The 20877-nt window shown below is 44.1% G+C and overlaps 1 protein-coding gene across 1 annotated transcript; it reads left to right on the top strand.

Annotated features, from left to right (window-relative positions):
* Nucleotides 1-1709: 1709 nt before the first annotated feature.
* dse (dermatan sulfate epimerase) lies at nt 1710-19694 on the top strand. Its single transcript, XM_079290465.1, has 6 exons — nt 1710-1824; nt 4121-4584; nt 7997-8250; nt 12877-13116; nt 14791-14998; nt 15873-19694. Exons 2-6 carry the CDS (start codon nt 4166-4168, stop codon nt 17611-17613), a joined length of 2862 nt encoding a protein of 953 aa, XP_079146591.1. The 5' UTR covers nt 1710-1824; nt 4121-4165; the 3' UTR covers nt 17614-19694.
* Nucleotides 19695-20877: the final 1183 nt, after the last annotated feature.

Raw genomic sequence — 20877 nt, 5'->3', positions numbered from 1 at the left:
TGAAGTGTACTGTCAAAGAAATAAAATGTTCTACAATTTTCTTTCGCAGGGTTTTCTCTTTTCGAGTTTGGTTTGCGACCAAAGACCTTGTTCTGTACGTGCATACAGTTGCACAGGTTTAAATGGGAACAGAACACGTGGAGACATGACCCAGTTAACAACAACAACAGCTAATTTGTTTAAATGAGACGCAAAGTAACAATGTATTTCAGTATTTTTTTTTCAAGCAGCTCTGCAACATAGGACATTAAACTCCTCTGCAGTACTTCTTCAAGGAAAAGCAACAACCTGTCTCCCTTCTGTCCCCTACCGGGTTCAGCTGTAGTTACCAGCTGTTGTGATAACATAGCAAAACATATTCACCCTCTGAATATGAATATGCATGCATGTTTTCCCATTGGCATTTCTACAATTCTCTCCTGGTTTACGGGCGCTAGGATCTAAGAGCGCTGACTCCTGTGGGTTCTTCAGGGTGCTAAGTGTCGGCGTTGTAAAAGAGTGAAAGGTGTTGTGTTTGTAATCATTCTGCTCACTTTGGTTAAAAAGAAAGGAACCTCAGATGTGGGACTCAATGAATCAGGCTTGAAATCTAAGGCCGTGTTCAGAGCTGCCATTGACATGTGTCCTGGGTGATCCGATCACAAGTGGACATATTTCAAAAACTACAGATTTCCCCCTTTAGGATTATTTCATCATAAAATTGGAGTGAAGTTCCATTTACGAGGTTTGTTTGCTTGTTTTTTAAGGATTCAGCGCTCAGATAAGCACATTGGAATTGGCCATCCTGATTTATTTTTACTCCCTTCTTTATGATTATGGCTCTACTTGAGATTCCCAATGATGTGCTACAAGGTGGACAGCACACTAGAGCTATCATGTCATGTGTCTCAGAGGCTCTTTCAAGAAGGATTTCCTGAAGTACATCCCATCGCAATTTAATTAGCTGCACAAAGCTAAAAAACAATACAGCCTAATACAAACTACAGAATGACCATAAGGTCGAATCGACACCAATCTGAAACAGTTTCAGCGGGAAACAAACATCATCTTCATGATTGGAGGATTTACTGCAAGACTGTTGTATAAGACTGCATTAACTTTAGCTAGGTGTAGCTAATAAACTGGCAACTGCATTTATATCCAAAAGGAGCCCTAACAGAATGAGGATCTAATTTAATCTTCATTTCGCATTTCGTTAGTTGTTTTTCTTGTGGTACAAGATGTGCAAGGACATGTGGTTTGCGACTCAAAAACAGAAGTGAAGTGCTTGTTTTAGAAAATGTCATTTCTATTTATTTCTGAGGAAAACAGCGGCTTATAACACTCACTAAACTTGAAATGTGAAATATAATGAGATTCAAACTGGAGATAGCAAAGAGCTAATATTCAAGCTAGCTGTACATCTAAATGTCCAATATTAACACCGGGGGATTTATGACGCAGTCTCAAAGTCTATCAAACACAAGTCAGGAGGTCTTGTAAAAAGCAGTACTTTTTAAACTAAATTAGATTAAATGAAACTATCTCCAGTCAGCGTTGGCAGCTTTGTGTTCACTACCTGTTAGCCCAGCTAAGTGGTTTCATTAGGTCCCCTTTAAGTCTCCCTCTTCCCTGCCGCCCCTCCTCACTCACTCGCGAGCATAACGCTCCCTCCTCACTCACTCGCACACTCGTTCCCTCCCCTCCCCTCCCCAACTTCGTTTCGTCCCTAAAAACTACCTTTTTAACCGTATTAATAACTTGTCCTCAAATCCCCGCTGTGACGAAGAAGAAATGACTGTTGAGACGAGGGGGAAACGGACTAGCGAGCACCGCTTCTGACAGGTAACGCAAACGGCTTCTCTTTTTCTTTTTCTTTCTACTTCACCGCTACCAAAGTCCTGTCATGGTCGATGTGAACAAGGCTACTTTTGTGCGTCGGGTTTTTGGATTATCGATAAATGATATCGGTGCTACTGTAGGCTTGCACATCACTTCACGGTTTGATGGAGGGAGCGCTTCTAGACGTAGAGTAGTACAGGATAACTCACGCGCAGTCACATGATACACTTTCTTTTTTGAATAAAATGGAAAGACTTAATGAAGGAGAAGTTAGGTTAAAGATTGACAGAGTAAATGTGAGGTCTGTGAAGGGAGGAATGATATGTATGGGTATGACAGTGAGACCTGTGCTTTACGTTACCTTCTACAAACTGTGGAACAATGGTGGGCGACAGATATGAATCAGTCATAACTGCACACTGCATTTGAATAGCACTTCATTTCTTGAAGTTAAGACAGCCTGAAGTACTCTGAAGGCCTGAGGCGCGGTGCAAATCTTCATTTTAAGTTTACAGTGACAACACAATTGCATTACGTTGTCTTTTTGCTACTTACCTAATCATAAGAAATGACTCAAGTGCAATCTAACTGAGCAGCGGAAACGTACCCTCGGGTCATGTACTGTATTTTTTTTTTTGGGGCGAGTTATTGAGAGTTTATTTGTTACAATTAAAAACATATGAGGCATGTATTTTCCTGGCTCATTCTGGTTGGGTGTAACTGTTATATGTACATGTATATGTACTTACATATTGATTACTTTCAGGCAAAGAAAAGATAGATTAATTATGAACTTTGGGATAATATCGATCCTCATCCTCCCTTTTGATACTTGACACGTTTGGATACTCAGACACATGGCAGTCGGTGCTCAGCAAATAGTGAGGTTTGGTCCTCAGCCCTGTGGAGGCCTTACTGCACTTCTCCATTACAGTTTTATTCCTGGCATTGTGCAGACGGCTTTGAAACACGTTCACCTACGTTTTGACAAATGTAATTTTATTTTATGAAATAAATATTTTCATTATTCACTGATATATACATTTTTTCCAATTAATTAACTTATCACTCTATAAAATGTAAGAAAATATGGAGAAAAAAAACACACCACCACAAGAGCCATTCTCAGAGCCCAGAGGCATGTCTTTAAATGTCTCGTTTTAGTGGATAAACACAAATATATTCAATTTGCAATGATATAAAACAGCAGATCTTGACATCTGAGAAGCTGGAACGTGCACGTAAAATGACTTTTGTTACAGAAATTCTAATTAGAATTTATTTTGAGTGAATAAATGAAAAATTTTCATACGGGCTCAGTGTCTCAGTGTAGCTTTGCTACTGTAGATAATAATGTCTTAAAGTGCCACGAGCTCTCTTCAAAATCGATATTGAGTAGCAAAGACCTACTTATGATAAACTTTGTTGGTATAGCACTTATCTTAATAACAACGTACCCACCAAAATATTTTCCATTGAGTTTAGTAAAGTAGCCCAAAGCAGTCTGACATCAGTCTGATTCAGGCTTACAGGCATCCTCAGTCCGGACTTGTCTTCATGTCTTCGTCTCGGCTGCAAGTCCACCGTCCTCATTGTTCACCACGGAGGAATGTGAAGGTCTAATGTCAAAATGAATGTACAAAATTGAGCTTTGTTTATTAAAAAGGCAAACCACAAAACGCATACAAGCCCCGGACAGCTCGCTGCATTAGAATGGACCCCAGTCTAGACATTTGTCGAAATCACTACCAAAGGGTTTTCCAGCAGGCCTTTGCCAAGAGCTCCACTCGGGTCATGTAATTTACTCTCATGTTCAGAGCAGAGAGACCACAGCAGCTCAGCTCAGAGCTTGTAGAGTGATGCTGCTGCAGTAATGGGCCGCTTATGACCTCCAGGCCTGCTCGTCTCACCATCTGGGTGTGTGTGGCTAGACCTGTCTGACCAACTCAGAAATGCATCTTGGGAAGTGAATATGAGGTTAACAAAGTGTGCAGAGGTGTAACACAATATCCGGATTTCGCTGTTTTTATAGCAGACGGGTATCATTTTATTTTTTGGGAACTATAGAGGATTAAGAATTTGGAAACTATTTGTCTAATCTTTGACGCCAATGACTCCCACGTGATCGGACAGTAGTGTTCTTAGTTCCAGTCTACATTACTATGGAAAGCCTGCATCATCAGGAATACAGCTGCTTCTAATTATTCAAGGAATGCTAGGGCTTTTGTAAGAAAAAGGCTGCGCAGAATATGGGCTGGCTTTCTCTAATCCTTCTCTTCCCCCCACTGTTCCCTCTCAGCTGAGCTCCTTCGGCGATGCCACAGTCCCCCCGCCTGATGAGACGATGAGAAGCCACACCCGCGGGGCCCCCACAGTCTTCTTCCTAAGTCTGCTGTGGCCCCTGCTCGCCCCGGTGGCGGCGGAAGTGGACCCCAGCGGAGGAATCCCCTTCATGGGGGGCAACTACAACGGTCACCCCATGCTGTACTTCAACCGGGGGGACGTGGAGGAGCTGCAGTACGCGGCCGCGGGGACTCACCGGGACATGTCGAGGAGGATCCGCGACGCGGGCGAAACCATGCTGGAGCACCCGGAGATGTACCTGCCCCCCTGGAGCCCCGCAGAGTTCAGCGCCCGCTGGAACGAGGTGTACGGAAACAACTTGGGCGTGCTGTCCATGTTCTGCGTGCTGTACCCGCACAGGGCGGGGGCCCTCGACCTGGCCAAGGACTACATGGAGAGGATGGCGGCTCAGCCTAGTTGGTAGATTTTTCTGTCTTTTTATTATTTTATTTACTATTGTTACGACTTAGTGTGTTTATTGCTGAGTATTCCGCATGAGGAAATTTGAACCACCCTCTTAGCATCAGCCGCTTTTTCTTGGAGACAAATAGGTGTCTGTTCAGAGCTTACGGATGGTACCTGATATCTGTTTCCACCCTCATGTGTGTGTGTATCGGCCGGGGTATTAATGCTGAGTCAGCTCAGAGGGTTTCTGGTCAGCCCCGATCTCAGGAGTGTTTCTCGGTTTCCTCTGCGGGCCAGAGTTCTGGTAAAGATAAGTCTGTGCTCCAGGAAATGTGTTCAGCAGCTGTTTACCGAATATGAAAGGAAATGAAACGTTCAGATGTGAGCTGAACAGCCCGACTGCAGGGACCTGGGCTGAGATTGAAGCTCAGGGTACAGGTGACGTGGTATAATCACCCCTGGGTATAATAAGCAGTGTAACTAGTGAGAGAGCCGATCAAGGGCAGGTGGCTGGTGTGGATGGGTAAAACAAACAAAAACAAACACAGGACTTTCACCCAGGAGACCAGTGTTGTGTGAAACCAAATGTAAACATTGACATTGAGCTTGATACGCGACATTGTTACGCTCGTTACTTAACGTTACGTAAGACAGTCTGCTAAGGGCGGTCCTAATTTATTCACGGTAGTTCCAGTTGTTACCTTATTCTTTTAACACAAACCATCATCTTTTTTGTTTAGAAACGTCAACATTCAACGTGTCCTGTGGTTTGCAGAAACATACATTGCCAAAAAAAACAATTCTCGCTATGTTGTTGAGCTGAAATCATAAAGTATTTTCAAAGAAAGAAGCAACGAGTAAAGCAAAGAAAGTTTGCTTTTGAACTTTGAGCTTTGTTCACCTTTGAACGACTGATTTTAAGGTAACCGGTAAACCAGTGGTGATCATTTCACCACCAACCAATTGCCAGACAATGAACTCTGGGCTTTCAGCTCATTGTCAAAGGACAGATCTCCGAAATCCTGTTGGAACAGATTGCCGAGTTAACAGGAAAGAACATCGTGTGTCTAGATTTACATACAAAAACTTAAGTTTCTGTATTAACCAGTTGACAAAAGGAAGCGTCCTTGCCATACTCCACACCGTGAGAAGTACAACCAACAAGTCAGCTGAATCCATCCATTCAGCCACGTTCGAACAATCCTCGGGCTTTTCAGAGACAGCCACGGCTGAGCGGCGCGCAGTCATCGGCCGACCACGGTGCTTCCTTATTTCCCTAACAATTTGATTAGGTTCAATGAACATTAGTTCTGCCTTGCAAGTGCAAAGTGGCCCGAGAAGTGGATTACAGCCATTCACCGCTCCGCAGCTCTCCACGGCTTTTATTTCAAAGACAAAAGGAAACGAAGGACTCGGAAAAGTGACATTTGGAGAGAAGGTGGTTGCATCCATGGCAACCGTCTGCTGTTCATTCACATCATCTCACTGAATTCGTGCTAACTAGCTAGCTACGCTGACTTGTTAACATAAACCATCTTTGATCAAATGCGTGCAGAAATCCTGTCTAGTTATTTACAAACCAAAATCATCCGTTCACAAAAATAGTGTTATGCTGTAGATATGTTTACACAGAAATACGTTGAATGATTCGACCACACATTCAACATTATTTTCTTAATTTAGCGACACAACAACAGTAGTTGGACAAAAAAATGAAAACGGCAAAGAGCCTCGCTCAAGTCCTCGGCCGTCGCAGCTGATAGACGCAAAGTGCATTCTGGGAAAACTTAACCACCTCGAGTCCACACAAGTCAGCTCCCAAAGTATCCTGGACCTGAACACTTCCAGTCATTTGGACTGTACTTTGCTAGCGCTGCGCTACCATTCTGCTACATTTGAGTTATAGTACATTGTAGTCATCATAAATCAGTCGTTACAGATCATACTGTAAGCTGGTGTGGTATTATTGTAATTTGCGTGACATTTTTCACAATATCAGCGCGTGTGCCACAGTGCAGAAAGGAGAAGCCACCGAGCATGTGTTTTCACAACTTAAGAACACACTGTGAGTTTTCTCCTTGGCCACACTTTCACTCTGGTCACTGAACCTCTGAGGGCCTGTGCAGAGCGGCTCCAGGAACCAGTCGGCTGTGGTATTCACGGCTTTCAATTATGTCTCCGACGACTCCGTGAACCGTGTTAGGACGGGGAGCTTCTACTTTGTGGCATACTGGTGCCTGCTTCTTCTTCTTTTTTCTTCTTTCTACACAGTCTGTGCAAACATACAGAAGTGTGATTTTGTGTGCTTTGGCATGAATCAATATACAGTCCACCTGTGACTTGGCATCCATCGTTTTTTTTTTCTTTGCCGTACGGGCAAATTGCAGCGTAAAGAAGCGACCCATTTGGTGTTCATTTACATGAGCAGACGGGAAGTGGTTTTCAAATAAACCTCAGCTGCCACTTAACATGTGGAAGCAATGCATTGCCAACATCAAATGGATGAACCAGTCTCTACTTTCTTTGCCATGTCGTGCTTTGTTTCCTTCCAACACACGTTTAGAAGTACATCATCTATGCGGTTTAAAAACTTCAACAAGAACAATTATAATTCATGCACTCCAATTATTACACTCTCACCCAAAACACAAGCTCTCACGTTAGTAGGCCAATGGTGGCATTAGGTGCGTGAGTGAGTTCGTACGCAGAGGACGTCGGTTGAGTCGCCGATTTGTGGACACATTCACGTACACACTGCTTAAAGAATGTGGCCATGTGCGGAGCAGATTACGTCAGATTGTGGTCTGAGTGAGCGGCTCTTAATGCGTCCTCGATGTGTCTTTGGGCGCATTCACAGCTGTACTTGAAATATGTCCACTTGTGATCGGATCACCCAGGACACATGTCAATGGCAGCTCTGAACACGGCCTCAGATTTCGAGCCTGATTCATTGAGTCCCACATCTGAGGTTCCTTTCTTTTTAACCAAAGTGAGCAGAATGATTACAAACACAACACCTTTCACTCTTTTACAACGCCGACACTTAGCACCCTGAAGAACCCACAGGAGTCAGCGTTCTTAGATCCTGGCGCCCGTAAACCAGGAGAGAATTTGCGCACACTACACTTTTAATGTCTGTTTATTGGGAAGCAATGGTGCAGCAGTTGTGGCGCAAACTGCTACTTAGCATCTTTTTTATTTTTGCTTTCAAAGTGAATTGATGCTTTACAGCTGTGGTAAAGATCATTAAAAAGGCTTTGCAAAGAAAGAAAGGGCTTCTTGTTCATGACGAACATTTCCCTAGGGGCTTCATTTTAAAGAGTGAAAATTTTCCACCTGATTACCGTAGAATGTTTATTTTCCATGTGCTCCACATTATGTTTGATGCCTTGCCTTGAGCCTTGTCTTCGTTGTTTTTCTATCGCAGGTTGGTTAAAGACGCCCCCTGGGATGAAGTTCCTCTGGCGCACTCTTTGGTCGGGTTCGCCACCGCTTACGACTTCCTGTACGAGTACTTGAACAAGGGCCAACAGGAGCGGTTCCTCCAGGTGATCGGCAACGCGTCGCGCCTGATGTACGAGAAGTCCTACGTCCGGGGCTGGGGGTTCCAGTACCTGCACAACCACCAGCCCACCAACTGCGTGGCGCTGCTCACAGGAAGCCTGGTTTACATGACCCAAGGTTAGTGGATAGGGAGTCATGCCTTTTGAAACGTCTACTGTATATGTTTTATTGTATAGAAGTCTATGAGAAAACGACCTTACTCTTACTTGATTTATAACCTCGGTAAATATTGTAAACATGAGTTTATGGTCTCAATCTCTAGTTTCAAGTCTTCTTTAATACAGCATGATGTTCATTTAGTAAATTATGGTCCATTTAGTGTCAAATAGACGATTAAGCAGTATATATTTCGGGCCTTGGCGACCTTATGATTGACAGTTGTCTTATTCAGCGTCAGGTTGTACTTAGCTCCACCCTCTCGTGCCACTTCTGTTTGCAAAAAAATAAGATTGCGACTGCCAAAACACAGTCCATTTGATGATGTCAAAGCTATACAAGTACAGTTCATATTCCCTTAAGGAGGATTCCCAGCGTTTACTGATATTTTACTTCCCTTTATATATTTGATTATTTAACGTGTAGCTCCTTCACTCGGCAAGGGAGCTCATTCCAGCTCTGTGTGGGAGCTTTAAGGGGCAGAAACCTGCCTTGCTCAGCATTAAGAAGCTTCAGCTCAACTAAAGGAATTCCATTGGTCTGTTTTTTACGGTGGAGGTTTAGTCTCATGGTCTTAAGGCTGATTCAGAGGATTTACACCCTACTAAGGATGCAGTTGTGGAGGGATTACAGTAAAGAAATGTAATTTTAATGCCTCAGCGACAGCCATTGCCAGAGTCGTTACGTTTTCGAGTCATCCGTCGAACAGACAAACACATGGACGGATGTCTCAGAAGCACCTAAATATTGGTTTTGATTGTTAGCTCACAGAAATATATATATAGCTTCGTATTAGAAATACTCATTCACATCTTCTGTACCTCCAAGATACTTTCTCTGCAGATTTTACAAATCCTTCAGCGGACTCCTTCAGCAACTTTTTTCGGACCGCTTTAGCTCGTCTCCCGTGAAGAGAGTTGCCAATACTTCTCAGCTCACTGTGGCTTGTTCATAGAGTCAGTTAAGGTTAGTAGGGCTGCAGGGGGTTTTGCTTCCGTTTTGCAGATGTGTCAATAGATAACCCCTTAACTTAAAGTGCACGTACCGCACCAGGTTTTTCTAAAGCTCATCAGCAGATAGAGCTCAGTTTTCTTATGTAACGGCTTTCATAAGGGCTGTAAGAGGGGAAGGAATTCCCCCTTTTCTCTGGGCAATCAAAGTAATGTTAACAACTAAATTAGAGGCGATGCACGGGCAGTTCAGTGAGATCCTCGCAGTTGTGGTCTTGAAATAAAATCCAGAGTCTTCTTTGTCTGAGACGTAGAAAGGTACTACAGCCCTGCTTGTAGCCTACACGTAGGATGTGGTTCTTGGTCTTTGTGGTATTTGTCCCGCCCCTCCTCAAGTGTTCTTGGACAGCTGGGTAAAAAGAAAAAGTGACGAGTGCAAGCATTTTCACTCATTTTTTTCCATATCAAACGTGAAACGCTCTGTGCCTCGTCACGCTGCTTTTGTAGGATTGTAGTGTGAATAGTACGCTCTTTCAATGCTTCCATACTCACCACCTGGTCTTCAGACTGTACATATACGTTTGCGTGGTATATAGGTCATGTCTTGTCATCTTCATGGTGAGACTTGCAAACCTCCGTCTGCTTCGGAGAGAAACTCTGACTGGAATTTCAGTGCAGTCAGCCTGAGGTTTAGCTGCCGGAGCTGCACTTAATCCTTTGTAATTGTTCTCCAGGTGAGGTTCTCCACATGACTCTGCAGCACTTCCTTTGTGGGAGCTGACACCATTATTCACCGCTGAATGTTTCTCATTGCCTCAATATCCTCGCGCTAAATATTTTTGAGCAGCAGGTTAAAGGCCCGCAGTGCTTTGCCTCCAGGGATTTTGATTTCTGCCACAAAAGATCCGGCCCTGACGTGAACTAAATGGCAGCTGGCTTACAGAGAACCGCTGTGGTCACGGTGGTTTTATTTGAGGCTTTCAAAAGAAATGTTGTAGAGGGCAACAACAGGTGCAAAGCTCAGTGAACACGGACCTCTGTTTGCTGCGTTACATTTTGCGTCGAGCCGAGGAAAAAGTGAGTTTCCAGCCTGTCTTTGTCACCCGGGGAAGGGCCTTGTGCTCTGTTTATGTTCATGACTCATGGTTTTATTTTGCTTGGAGTGTGCTTTACAGCAGACCTCATGTGGAGATGAGATTGTCACACCTCAGCAGTGGTGAGAACATAGCTTCTTAAAAGTTTACTGGCACATGATGTATTCGCAGTGATTTCTCTTTTTAGCTGCGTCATATAACTCTCGCCTCATGCATTCCGGTGATCGCGTAGGTATCATTTGTATCAAGGGATGACATTAACGTCCAAATATTATTCTGACTAAAATGCCTGATAACAAATGGAAAGTTTCCAATAAGCACGACCAGAAGAGAAGAACAAACTCTTTGTCCTCTTCATTGGTTCTCCGACACAAACGTTAAGGACAATTGCTGACTTCTTGGACCAGTTATTACTTTGTCATTATAATAAGACATTTGAAAAGTCAAGCAAAGATGCTGCAATGTTCCACATTCAAATCAAACTGACACCCAAACGATCCCTTTATCGCCGTCCAATGAGGAGCAGCGTTCATCCTCGATAGCAACACTCTCAACTTTGCTCCCCCCCCCCCAAAAAACCTCTCTTTCTCCTTCCCTTTCCTCTATTACTGCTTTTAATAGACACACGAATGCACCGCTCGCTCCCCCGCAATTGAGCTGTCGGACTGTGGAAAACATTGTACTTCATCGCTGGCTGTCCTGCCCCCTAATATATAAAATAGATCAGAATAACACATTAATAACACGCTCCCTGGGTCAGTTGTATACAAGATTCCTGTAATTGCATCACCGGCCGTGTGTGATGAGGAGCAGAGAGTAAAGTCAGAGAGTGTTGTTGGAAATAAGAAATCCCTTGACCTTTCACATTCCTCTGGACATGATGTGTGCTGAGGGAGGGATCCGGGTGTCCAGACCCAGCGCCCTGGCTAACAGCATGGGAGACAGTCGGGCCAAAGTCCTTTCCTTTTAACGTGGGTTAACATGATGACTCTCTTTTTCTTATTTATCCTTTTCGTTGACGTCTTTGGTATTCCAGTAATCGCTGTGTTGTAATTCTATGTTCAGCACGGTGTCCTCGCTTTCCTTGGATTTAGTTTTGATGACGCAGGAGTTTCAGTACACTGTTCACGAACATGCTGCGTATGCAAGCAGCTGGAAATCTAAATTGCGTAATTGTCTGTGTGGTAGCGGCTTTTAATCCCAGGAAATGTCTACTTTGCACACACGAGTGTTGTCGTTCCCATCAGCGCTGTGTAGCATTTTAAAGGTAACGAAAACACGGCGATTCTCACGCTACCGTTTCAAGGTAGCTAACAACACTGCTGTGTTGTCATGTTAGCCAAAAACAGAAGCCGGAAGGCAAAGATCTTGTGTTTCCAAATTGTTCCTGTGGCTTCAAGAGGGCCAAAAAAAATCAATCAATGCAGCTAAATATATGATTTAGTTTACTTGAACCAGATTGTTTCGCGCAGACACTGACAAATTGTGTTTAGTATTCCTGGAAAGCTGTCATAAGGATTTATTTTAATATCATGTTTTTACTTTTGAGGAAAGAAAGTAGCGAAGGGTCTCAAAGCCCGAGCTGCTCTGGAGGCTGGCCCTGGACTGTGTGAGCGCCGGTGAAGCTCTGTTTGTGTAAATATGGTTTTTGCCAAGAGTTCCTGTTTGATGGTAAATACCTGCTCTGTGTAGGCCGGCGGTCCCCAAACCAAACACTGTTGGGGACGGCGGACGTCGTGGATTCCTCAATGAACTGAGGCCGGAGTGTTTATGCGGCCGCCTGTTCTCATAGTAAAGTCTGTGTGCGTGTGAGAGAGTATACACGCTGTTTCCATAGCCACAGGTAAATGTTGTGTGTGTGTGGAAGGTTTCTTTAGGTAAGAAGCTGAAGCTAACACACACACACACACCCTAATCATGATGCAGGATCTCTCATATTTAGTCCTGGTGCGTAGTCCAAGTATGTCGTGTCATACTTTTCTGCAGCTTCTCAAATTGTAGACCAGGGCAATTTTGATTTGGTTTCTTAATCAGGTTTTTATTTATTTCATTTTATTATAAAATATTTTCGATGTAAAAACAGCTCTCTTTATCAGATGAAATAAATCCACATGGAAACACTGTAGTTCCCTTTGTGCCAAAAAATGTAATTCTTTTCTACAGCTGGGACATTTTTAAATAATAAATGTACGAACAGACAAAAATGTGTTCTGTCGAAAGCTTAATTTAAAATGTTCATTGTGCAATTGCAAAAACCATACTTTCGCAAAACCGTATAAAATAAGTGTGGATGTGGATCTGCCACCAGAGGACGCTGAAGATATTCCTATGGTTAGTTAATTGATTTGAGGATATGAATCTGTTCGCTAAAGATTACCAGACAGGTAGAAAAACACAGTCACACAACCAGAAACTGTTTGTCAGCCGTGCGATATATTCCTTATTACAGTATTTGGGCAAAATCTGACCAAAAGCATTCATAATCCAGGGTGTTCTGGCGCTGTATTTAACCTGTGAAACCATCTCCACTTCCTGTGCTCCAGGTTACCTCCAGGAGGCTTACCTGTGGACCAAGCAGGTCCTGTCCATCATGGAGAAGTCCATGGTCCTCCTGCAGGACGTGACGGACGGCTCCCTGTATGAAGGCGTGGCCTACGGGACGTACACCACCCGCTCTCTCTTCCAGTACATGTTCCTGGTGCAGCGCCACTTCGCCATCAGCCACTTCGACCACCCCTGGCTCCTCAAACACTTCGCCTTCCTCTACAGGACCATCCTGCCGGGTAACTGTCACTTTTTTCAGCAGGCCAATTAATCCGCGAGTAAGAGTTAATTCCAGTTAGTCCGTACAAGAATGCTTTATCCCAAAAGTTGGGCGTATAAGGTTGGACGTGAACATAACCTCAGGCAGGCTGCCACATTGGAGAGCGGCTCCTCCTCCTGAGCCAATACCGGGGTATGCATGCGTGTACTTATTACCTTCCTGGATGCGAAGCGGACCTGAGGCCTGCAGGGATATGTGGTGTTCTGGAAGTTCAGTCTGTCGGAAGGTCAGGGGGAGTGCAGCAGTGGGAGAGGGGCCCCTAGGTCAGGCTAGCCCCCCTGCCAACAGTTTCTGTATTGTGGCTGAGCATCACCTCTAATTACATCAGCCCAGGAGAGCCTTGGATCCGGAGCCACAATAGCAGCATGAATGTGCTGAGAGGGGCTCAAGACTCAAGTCTAAGGATTACTGAGAGGGGTTAGAATACCCATCAGAGGGAGAGCCTCGATGGCTGAATGGTTAGAGCCGATGCCCTCTCTCCTCCCGTGTCAGTTGAAGTGCATTGCCTGAATGAAGTTGAAGTGCTGCTTACGGTTGTGAAGTGAACACAAGAGTCAGATGAGGTTTAAGTTCCAAAAAGAACCGAAACGGCAGGTGTAAGGGATAAAAGGAGTGATAAGTGCAAGTGCCGAAATACAACGCTGTCAGGTAAAGTGTCAGTTGAATTGAAGTGGAGTGCAATGTCTTGACTTTAAGCACTAAAAGGAGCTGAAGTGTCAGTTGCTCCGCCTGCGCTGCCGTGCTGTGTCAGTGATACGAGGAGTTGGAAGTTTCTGTGGAAGCGCTCGAAGAAGTCGGTGGACGTGAAAGCAGTGGAAAGTGTCGCTTGAAGTCTAAGAACTAAAATATGTCGCAATACCAGTGAAACTGCTCACAACAAGGCCTGCGACCACAAGCAGAGAGTGCCATGTAGTTCCGTTATGTCGGAGAGAAGGCAGACGTCTCTACGGCCGATGCCTCCCAACACTCGGCAACCCACGCCGAAACAATCGACGAAAAACACGTTTGTTTTTGTTTTTGGGGTGAACAGTCCTTTTAAAGCAGTTACAATGTGAGTTGATGTGTCAGCACTTATAGGAGTTGAAGTGTCATATCTGCTGTCATCTCACTGCAGGTGTCTGTACAAAGAGAATGTGCTTGACAAGAGTGTTTCTGATGCGCTTTTTGTTCACGGTTGCGTTTGGTTGACAAATGATCGACTGTGAGTGCATGCTGTGGTTACTGGTTAAGAAGAAGCCTCTCACCCCCAGAGTGAAAGGTCTAACCGATATAATTACAGGCAACAGAACTGTGTGAACAATTTGCACTTGGTTTGGGACTGAGCTGGGTCACAGCAGAGGGGACTGAGGTTCATGCTGTGTGTGTGTGTGTGGGGGGGGGGGGGCACTTTTGTTACATATCCGTGACTTTAGGCCAAACATTTTGCACTGAGCTCTGCGTGGCAGCGCGTTGGAATTTACAAAGAATCTGCACACGAGTGATATTTCCATGCATCGTTGGCGCCGCAAACTTAAACATCAGTCAAAGCGTCAGCATTTTATTGCTCACGTTTGCCCATTATTTACGATGTCAAATATTTCTGCGGGACACCTCCGTGAAAGGCCGCCCCTGACGTTTTTTACTGTCTCCACAGGCTTTCAGAGGACCGTGGCCATCGCAGACTCCAACTACAACTGGTTCTACGGGCCGGAGAGCCAGCTGGTCTTCTTGGATCGCTACGTGTTGCGTAACGGCAGTGGAAACTGGCTGGCAGATCTGATTCATCAAAACAGGGTGACGGAGGGGCCGGGGCAGGCTGGAAAAGGCCAGCGATGGTGTACTCTTCACACTGAGTTCATCTGGTGAGCTCCTGAATTTGGTTTCATAATAGGAAACACATGACTGCAGTTTTCTTTTGCTGTTTAGAGCTATTATTAAACTACTCTATTGGTAAAGTAGCTCGCTTTTTCGGCCTTCATTTCTTATTTCCAACGACTTGCCATGGTCGAGATATTGGGATTCATTTATGATTATTAATTGACTGATCCGTTATTTTTTCAATTTGTCATTTAATCTAGAAAGTAATGACAAGTACAGATAATAATTTCCCACAGCCCACATTCAACAACCATATGGTGCTCAATTTACGATTTAAAACAGAGAAAAAGCAGCAAATCCCCCGGGACCAGCCAAGCCAAAGCTTCATCCTCTGAAGAATGGAAGCAAAAGGAGGCAGCTAGCCGGGCTCTGTTCAATGTTAAACAAATCCAAAGTTCTCCATTTCTCCAACACGTTATATCTTGTTTGTTTACTTTGGACAACAAAGGAAATGTAAAAAACAAGACATGGCCAAAAAAACAATTCCAACAGTTTGTAGTTTTTAGGTGTTGGTTTTATACAGACAAGCTTATTCTTATTCTCTGTGTTATTCTTTAGCAGACAGACATATTAGTGCTTTTGATCTTCATATGTACTATTGATCTCACAGCTTTTCTCTTAGGGTTGCCAGAAGGCATTGTGGGAAAACGTAGGGAATCGTATAATCACAGTACATGTAAAAGAGGCAGTTTGATAAATAAGTTAGTTCACCAAAAATGTTAATTGCAGCACGTCATCACTAAATCAGCTCTGGAAAAGCCTTAAACTGAAAAGACTTTCCACCAGTGGTTGCTTGTGATTGATGTCCGTGTTGGTAATCTATCATCCTGATACCCGTCCTCTCATGCTGCCCTACAGGTATGACCCGGGACTGATCGCCAAGCCTCCGTCAGACTTTGGAACGTCCCAGCTCCACCACTTTGAGGACTGGGGCGTGGTGACGTACGGCAGCGCTCTACCCGCTGACACCAACCGCAGCTTTCTCTCCTTCAAGTCCGGGAAGCTGGGGGGGCGCGCCATCTTCGACATCGTTCACAGGAGCAAGTACAAAGAGTGGATCAAAGGGTGGAGGAACTTCAACGCCGGCCACGAGCACCCGGATCAGAACACGTTCACGTTTGCGCCCAACGGCGTCCCGTTCATCACCGAGGCGCTGTACGGACCCAAGTACACTTTGTTGAACAACGCGGTGTTGTTCAGCTCCGCGGTCTCGGGGAGCTGCTTTAAGCCGTGGGCTGGACAGGTTACGGAAGCCTGCGATTCCAAGTGGCTGAAGTACAAGGTGGGGCTGGCGGCCGACGCCCAGGGCAAAGTGGAAGCCGCGATGGAGAGACAGGGAATGGTCTTCATCCGTGGCGAGGGACATTCCGCTTATAACCCGGAGCTGAAGATCAGGAACTTCCAGAGAAACCTGCTCCTTCTTCACCCGCAGCTCCTGCTCCTCGTGGACCACATCCACCTGCATCCAGACAGCCCGACCCGGGCCATGAGCGCCTTCTTTCACAACACAGAGCTCCCGTTCCACGGTACAAAAATAGACGGCGTTCACGGAGCGTTTGTGTCACACGGCGAGGATAAGTACAAGATGTTTTGGCTGGACGACACAGGCTACAGTAACAGAGGAGTGGTAGGTTATTGGAATTACCCCCGAGGGTACCCGTACAATGGCTCCAACTATGTGAACGTCACAATGCCGTTGAGGTACCCTCACACCAGGGTGGCCTACATTTTCTTCGGGCCAGGCGTGGACGTACAGAGCTTCAGCCTGCGCGGCGACGACCAGAGGGTGGACATTTACCTGGCCACCAAGGACCACACGTACACCATCTACCTGCTGACCGGGGAGCTCCCCAGCAAGCCCCTGTTCGCCATGGTGCTGCTGGACCACAAGAAGGTTGTGTTCGAGAAGGCGGCGGCGGGCACGGAGGACAGCTCGCCCGACGAGGTGGAGGAATACGTCAACGTGATGGAGGACAACCTCCAGCACGTCAAGCCCGTCTTCCAGCAGATGGAGAGACACATCCTAGGACAGGTCCTCAACACCGCCAGCTTCCACAAGACCGCGGAGCGCCTCCTCCAGTTCTCCGACAAGAAGAAGACGGAGGAGGTGATAGAGAAGATGTTCGCCATGTCGAAGAAGCAGGGCAAGGGCAAAGGGGGGAAGAAAGTGAACCTCGGGGAGAAGCTTTCAGAGAGTCTGCCCGACATTTTTGCACAGATTGAGGTGAATGAGAAAAAGGTGCGCCAGAGGACTTCAAAGCGCACGTACGAGGACAGTCCAGAGGAGGGAGAGGGGGCCTTCATGGATTATGCGGATGGCCGCAAAAACAGAAAGGGGGCCTTTGTCAAGGGCCGTAAGTTCAAGGAGGTTCACATGGTGGCCACGGCCGGGAGCGAGGGTCTCTCCAGCACCGCCTCTTACATACGACTCTTCCTCCTCCTGAACACCGCCACCTTCTTTCTGCTGCTGGCCGTGTTACTGACCCGCTTCCAGAGGGGTCGGAGTTTGCACACGCAGAGGTGTTTCTACACCATCCTTCTGATCGACTGCTTCATCTTACTGTACCTCTACTCGTCCTGCTCTCACACACAGTGTTGACGTCACCGCGGTGCTGGGGGGGGGGGGGGGGGGCGTTCCGTCCAGACTGCAGAACGAACGACGCGTTGTTCACGGGTTTGAAGTAAACGATGCACACCAGAACCTCGGTCCGAGCCGGATCTTATTGACACAAAGTTAGGGCCAGTTTTAGAAAACAAAGGAAAAAAATCTGAGATTTCAAGAAAAAATGTTTTTAATATTTTGAGAATAAAAGGTCATGTTGTAAGAATAAAGAAAAGAACAAGTCACAATATTCCACCAGTAAAGCCTTAATGGTATGAGATTCTCATTTGCTCTTGCTCAGCTTTAACTAAGTTAGGGCTGCGACTGGGCTGAAAATCTAGGTTTCATCTATAAACACAAAATAGATTTTTCGGACATTTTATTGTAAATTGACATTTCCTAAAAATTACGATTTTCTTTCATAATATTATGCATTTTATTCTAAGAATATTGTGTCTTTTTTTCTCATAATATCTTTTATTTCAATACATTTTTTTTCCTGCACAATTACGACTTTATAGTACTATTATGATTTTTTTATTGCTTTTTTTTTTTGCTCTCATAATCTTCTAGAATTTACGACTCCTACTATCGCTTTTTCTATTATTTTTATATAACCCAAAATCACAAATTTGCCTCAGGATAGTAATCTATAAAATGACAACTTCATTCTCACAATATGACTTTTTCTAGAAATCACAACTGTATTCTCACAACATTCTGACTCCTCCCCCCAGAATAAGTGTGTTCTTGAAAATCTTTTTTTTTTTTTTTTTACTGTGCCCCAAATACTCGTGAGATCTACTTAATGGGTAACAGGAAAAACAAGTGATTCCAAATAGGAATTGATGAATTGCCGAGATGAAACCAGACCTCTGATGTAACGAGCTTCTGTGGAGCTATAGAACCGAGTCTGAGTGAAGTTTGTTCCTGTGTTGTGTTCAGAGGCCTCGTGGCAAACTCAGCCACTACGATACAGTCAACACATCTCTGCTCGACATTTGTCTACATCGTTCATGGAAATACATTTAAATGTATATATGTGAAAGCGAGATATATTTTTATGGTGTTTTTTACTTGCTATTTGTAAATAAAATTACTACATGCATAGGTTTCATTGGTGTGTTGTGTCTAGTCGTAAATGGTAGCCAAGACAGCTCCACGCACTGCAACTTAAACGAACACAGAAAGAAAAGATCTTCACGCATTTGACACATTACATTTAGAAAAAAACACATTGAAAGTCTAACTATGAATCCAGAAAACACAAGATAAATACAGAACAACTGCAAGTCCACCAGGACACGACGACAAACTTCCCCCAAGACGTATGTCTTTAAAAGCAGTTTGCAAATACACCGTTTCATTGTTTTAAGAATCGGTCAACTTCAAAGACAGCTGGTCGCGTTCATCGTCCTTCTCAAACAGGAGGAGATTTGTTGGGGACTATTTTCGGTGGTGGATTGATACACATTCCCAAAGACCCACAGGTGGGTCGCAGAAGATTTTCATCCGCAGTCTTTTATTTAACATTATTATCTGCAGTACGTCTTTGAGCCACATGAGAGATGTCGGAATGTTTGTGTTCTGATAATCGAAGCCTAATTATAACATTGAATCTATTATGAAAGGCTCGTGTACATGCTGTTTGCTTTACAGATGAGAGGAAATGAAAAGTCTGTTAACTCCACCTGCAGGTGTTTATTTGGTCTTATTTCTAAAGTACATACCTTGTTTTTTTAAGTTGTAGCATGTTGAGGTGTCATGGCCACCATAGTATCATTTTAAAAGGTATAAGAGAATGTGGTTATCAAGCACAGCTCATCAGCCATTCAATATAGCCAAAACATAAAAAAAAAATGTATTGTCCAAATGTTCAGAACCTGTTTTCAGACAAACACAGTGGAAGCTTTTATTTGTTTCATGTTGATGCTGATAGACATCTGTTTTAACTCTACAAGTCAACAGTCTAGACACTCGACTCCTCCTTCCCTTCAAGCCTCACATGAATCAACGTGTCTCGGAGCCGTGTTTTTTTTGTTTAGTTTCAAATCCACCGGCTAAACGCAGCAAATAACATCAGGGATCAGTACTGAGTTTTATTATCAATAGAATAAATTCATTTTCACTGCACTTTTTTTTGATTACAATGAAAAATCATGTCTGTGTACCACTGAATTTGTCTTATTGGTCAGTGTGTGTGTGTGTGTGTGTGTGTGTGTGTGTGTGTGTGTGTGTGTGTGTGTGTGTGTGTGTGTGTGTGTGTGTGTGTGTGTGTGTGTGTGTGTGTGTGTGTGTGTGTGTGTGTGTGTGTGTTGGTGCACAGCTCTGGTGGAACCGAGTAGCCTCATTGGCTGAGAGCCTCTGGCCTTTTGGTTTGTGACTTTCATCAGCTCCTTACTCAGGAGTCATACACCAGTTAGTGAGTGAAAGTGAAAAGAATTCCTTTCCATTCCTCTTCTCACAAAAAAAAGAAATACCGTGGGTTGTTTTGCTATGATTGAGCAGATAACCACTTCCAGATGTGCTCCATATGGCCTCCCTCATATATAAAGTGACCTGTGCTGTCTGGCCTGGCCAGAGCACTCGGGGGATGGGAGTGATAACTGATTTATTTACTTTGTCTCACTAACAAATTAATCCTCATTGTGACAAAAAGGCTTCGGTTTGTATTTCAAACCGGCACTGATCCACCATGAACCTCAGAACAAGGACAAACTTATTTTTTACGAGGCTATTTTGAATGTGTTAGAATATGAAATACTGCCATCTGCTGGTCGTGTAACTGCTCATCTTGTTTTAAAGAGTAGACTGAAGAAATGTGTACTTTACACGCGAAAAAAGGATCATAGTATTACATAAATAGACTTTTGACTTTAATTTCCAACAATATATTTTTTTGATATTGAAAATCATGATATTTATACATCTACAATTATAAATCAAATATCGGTTTTAAATAAGGTTTCCGATTTCAAAATTCTAATTTGGTAAATAGTTTTGACCAAGGCCTCCTATCTCAAAACGATGTCTTTCGCATATGTGACCTCATAATTCTAATTCATGAGTATTATTTTCCAATCATTATGAACATTTCTTCTTGTTTTTTTTTCTTCTTCACCTGTCTGAAATGTGTTTCCAAAATAGATTAAAAAAGACAAGCAGAACCATTTTTTGTAATGGTTTAGAAAATAAGGAATTGAGAAATAATACACTCTTCCAACCAACAGGTGTCGCTGCTAATTTCTGTGTTCGCCTTTC

This window comes from Melanostigma gelatinosum, assembly GCF_949748355.1.
Source record: "Melanostigma gelatinosum genome assembly, chromosome: 19".
Lineage (NCBI taxonomy): Eukaryota > Metazoa > Chordata > Actinopteri > Perciformes > Zoarcidae > Melanostigma > Melanostigma gelatinosum.
This window is presented reverse-complemented; position numbering and strand designations above follow the sequence as displayed.

Coding starts and splice junctions, on each gene's coding strand:
- dse (XM_079290465.1), top strand. CDS start 4,166: ATGAGAAGCCACACCCGCGGGGCCCCCACAGTCTTCTTCCTAAGTCTG. Junction 4,585..7,996: donor ATGGCGGCTCAGCCTAGTTG/GTAGATTTTTCT, acceptor TTTCTATCGCAG/GTTGGTTAAAGACGCCCCCT. Junction 8,251..12,876: donor CCTGGTTTACATGACCCAAG/GTTAGTGGATAG, acceptor CCTGTGCTCCAG/GTTACCTCCAGGAGGCTTAC.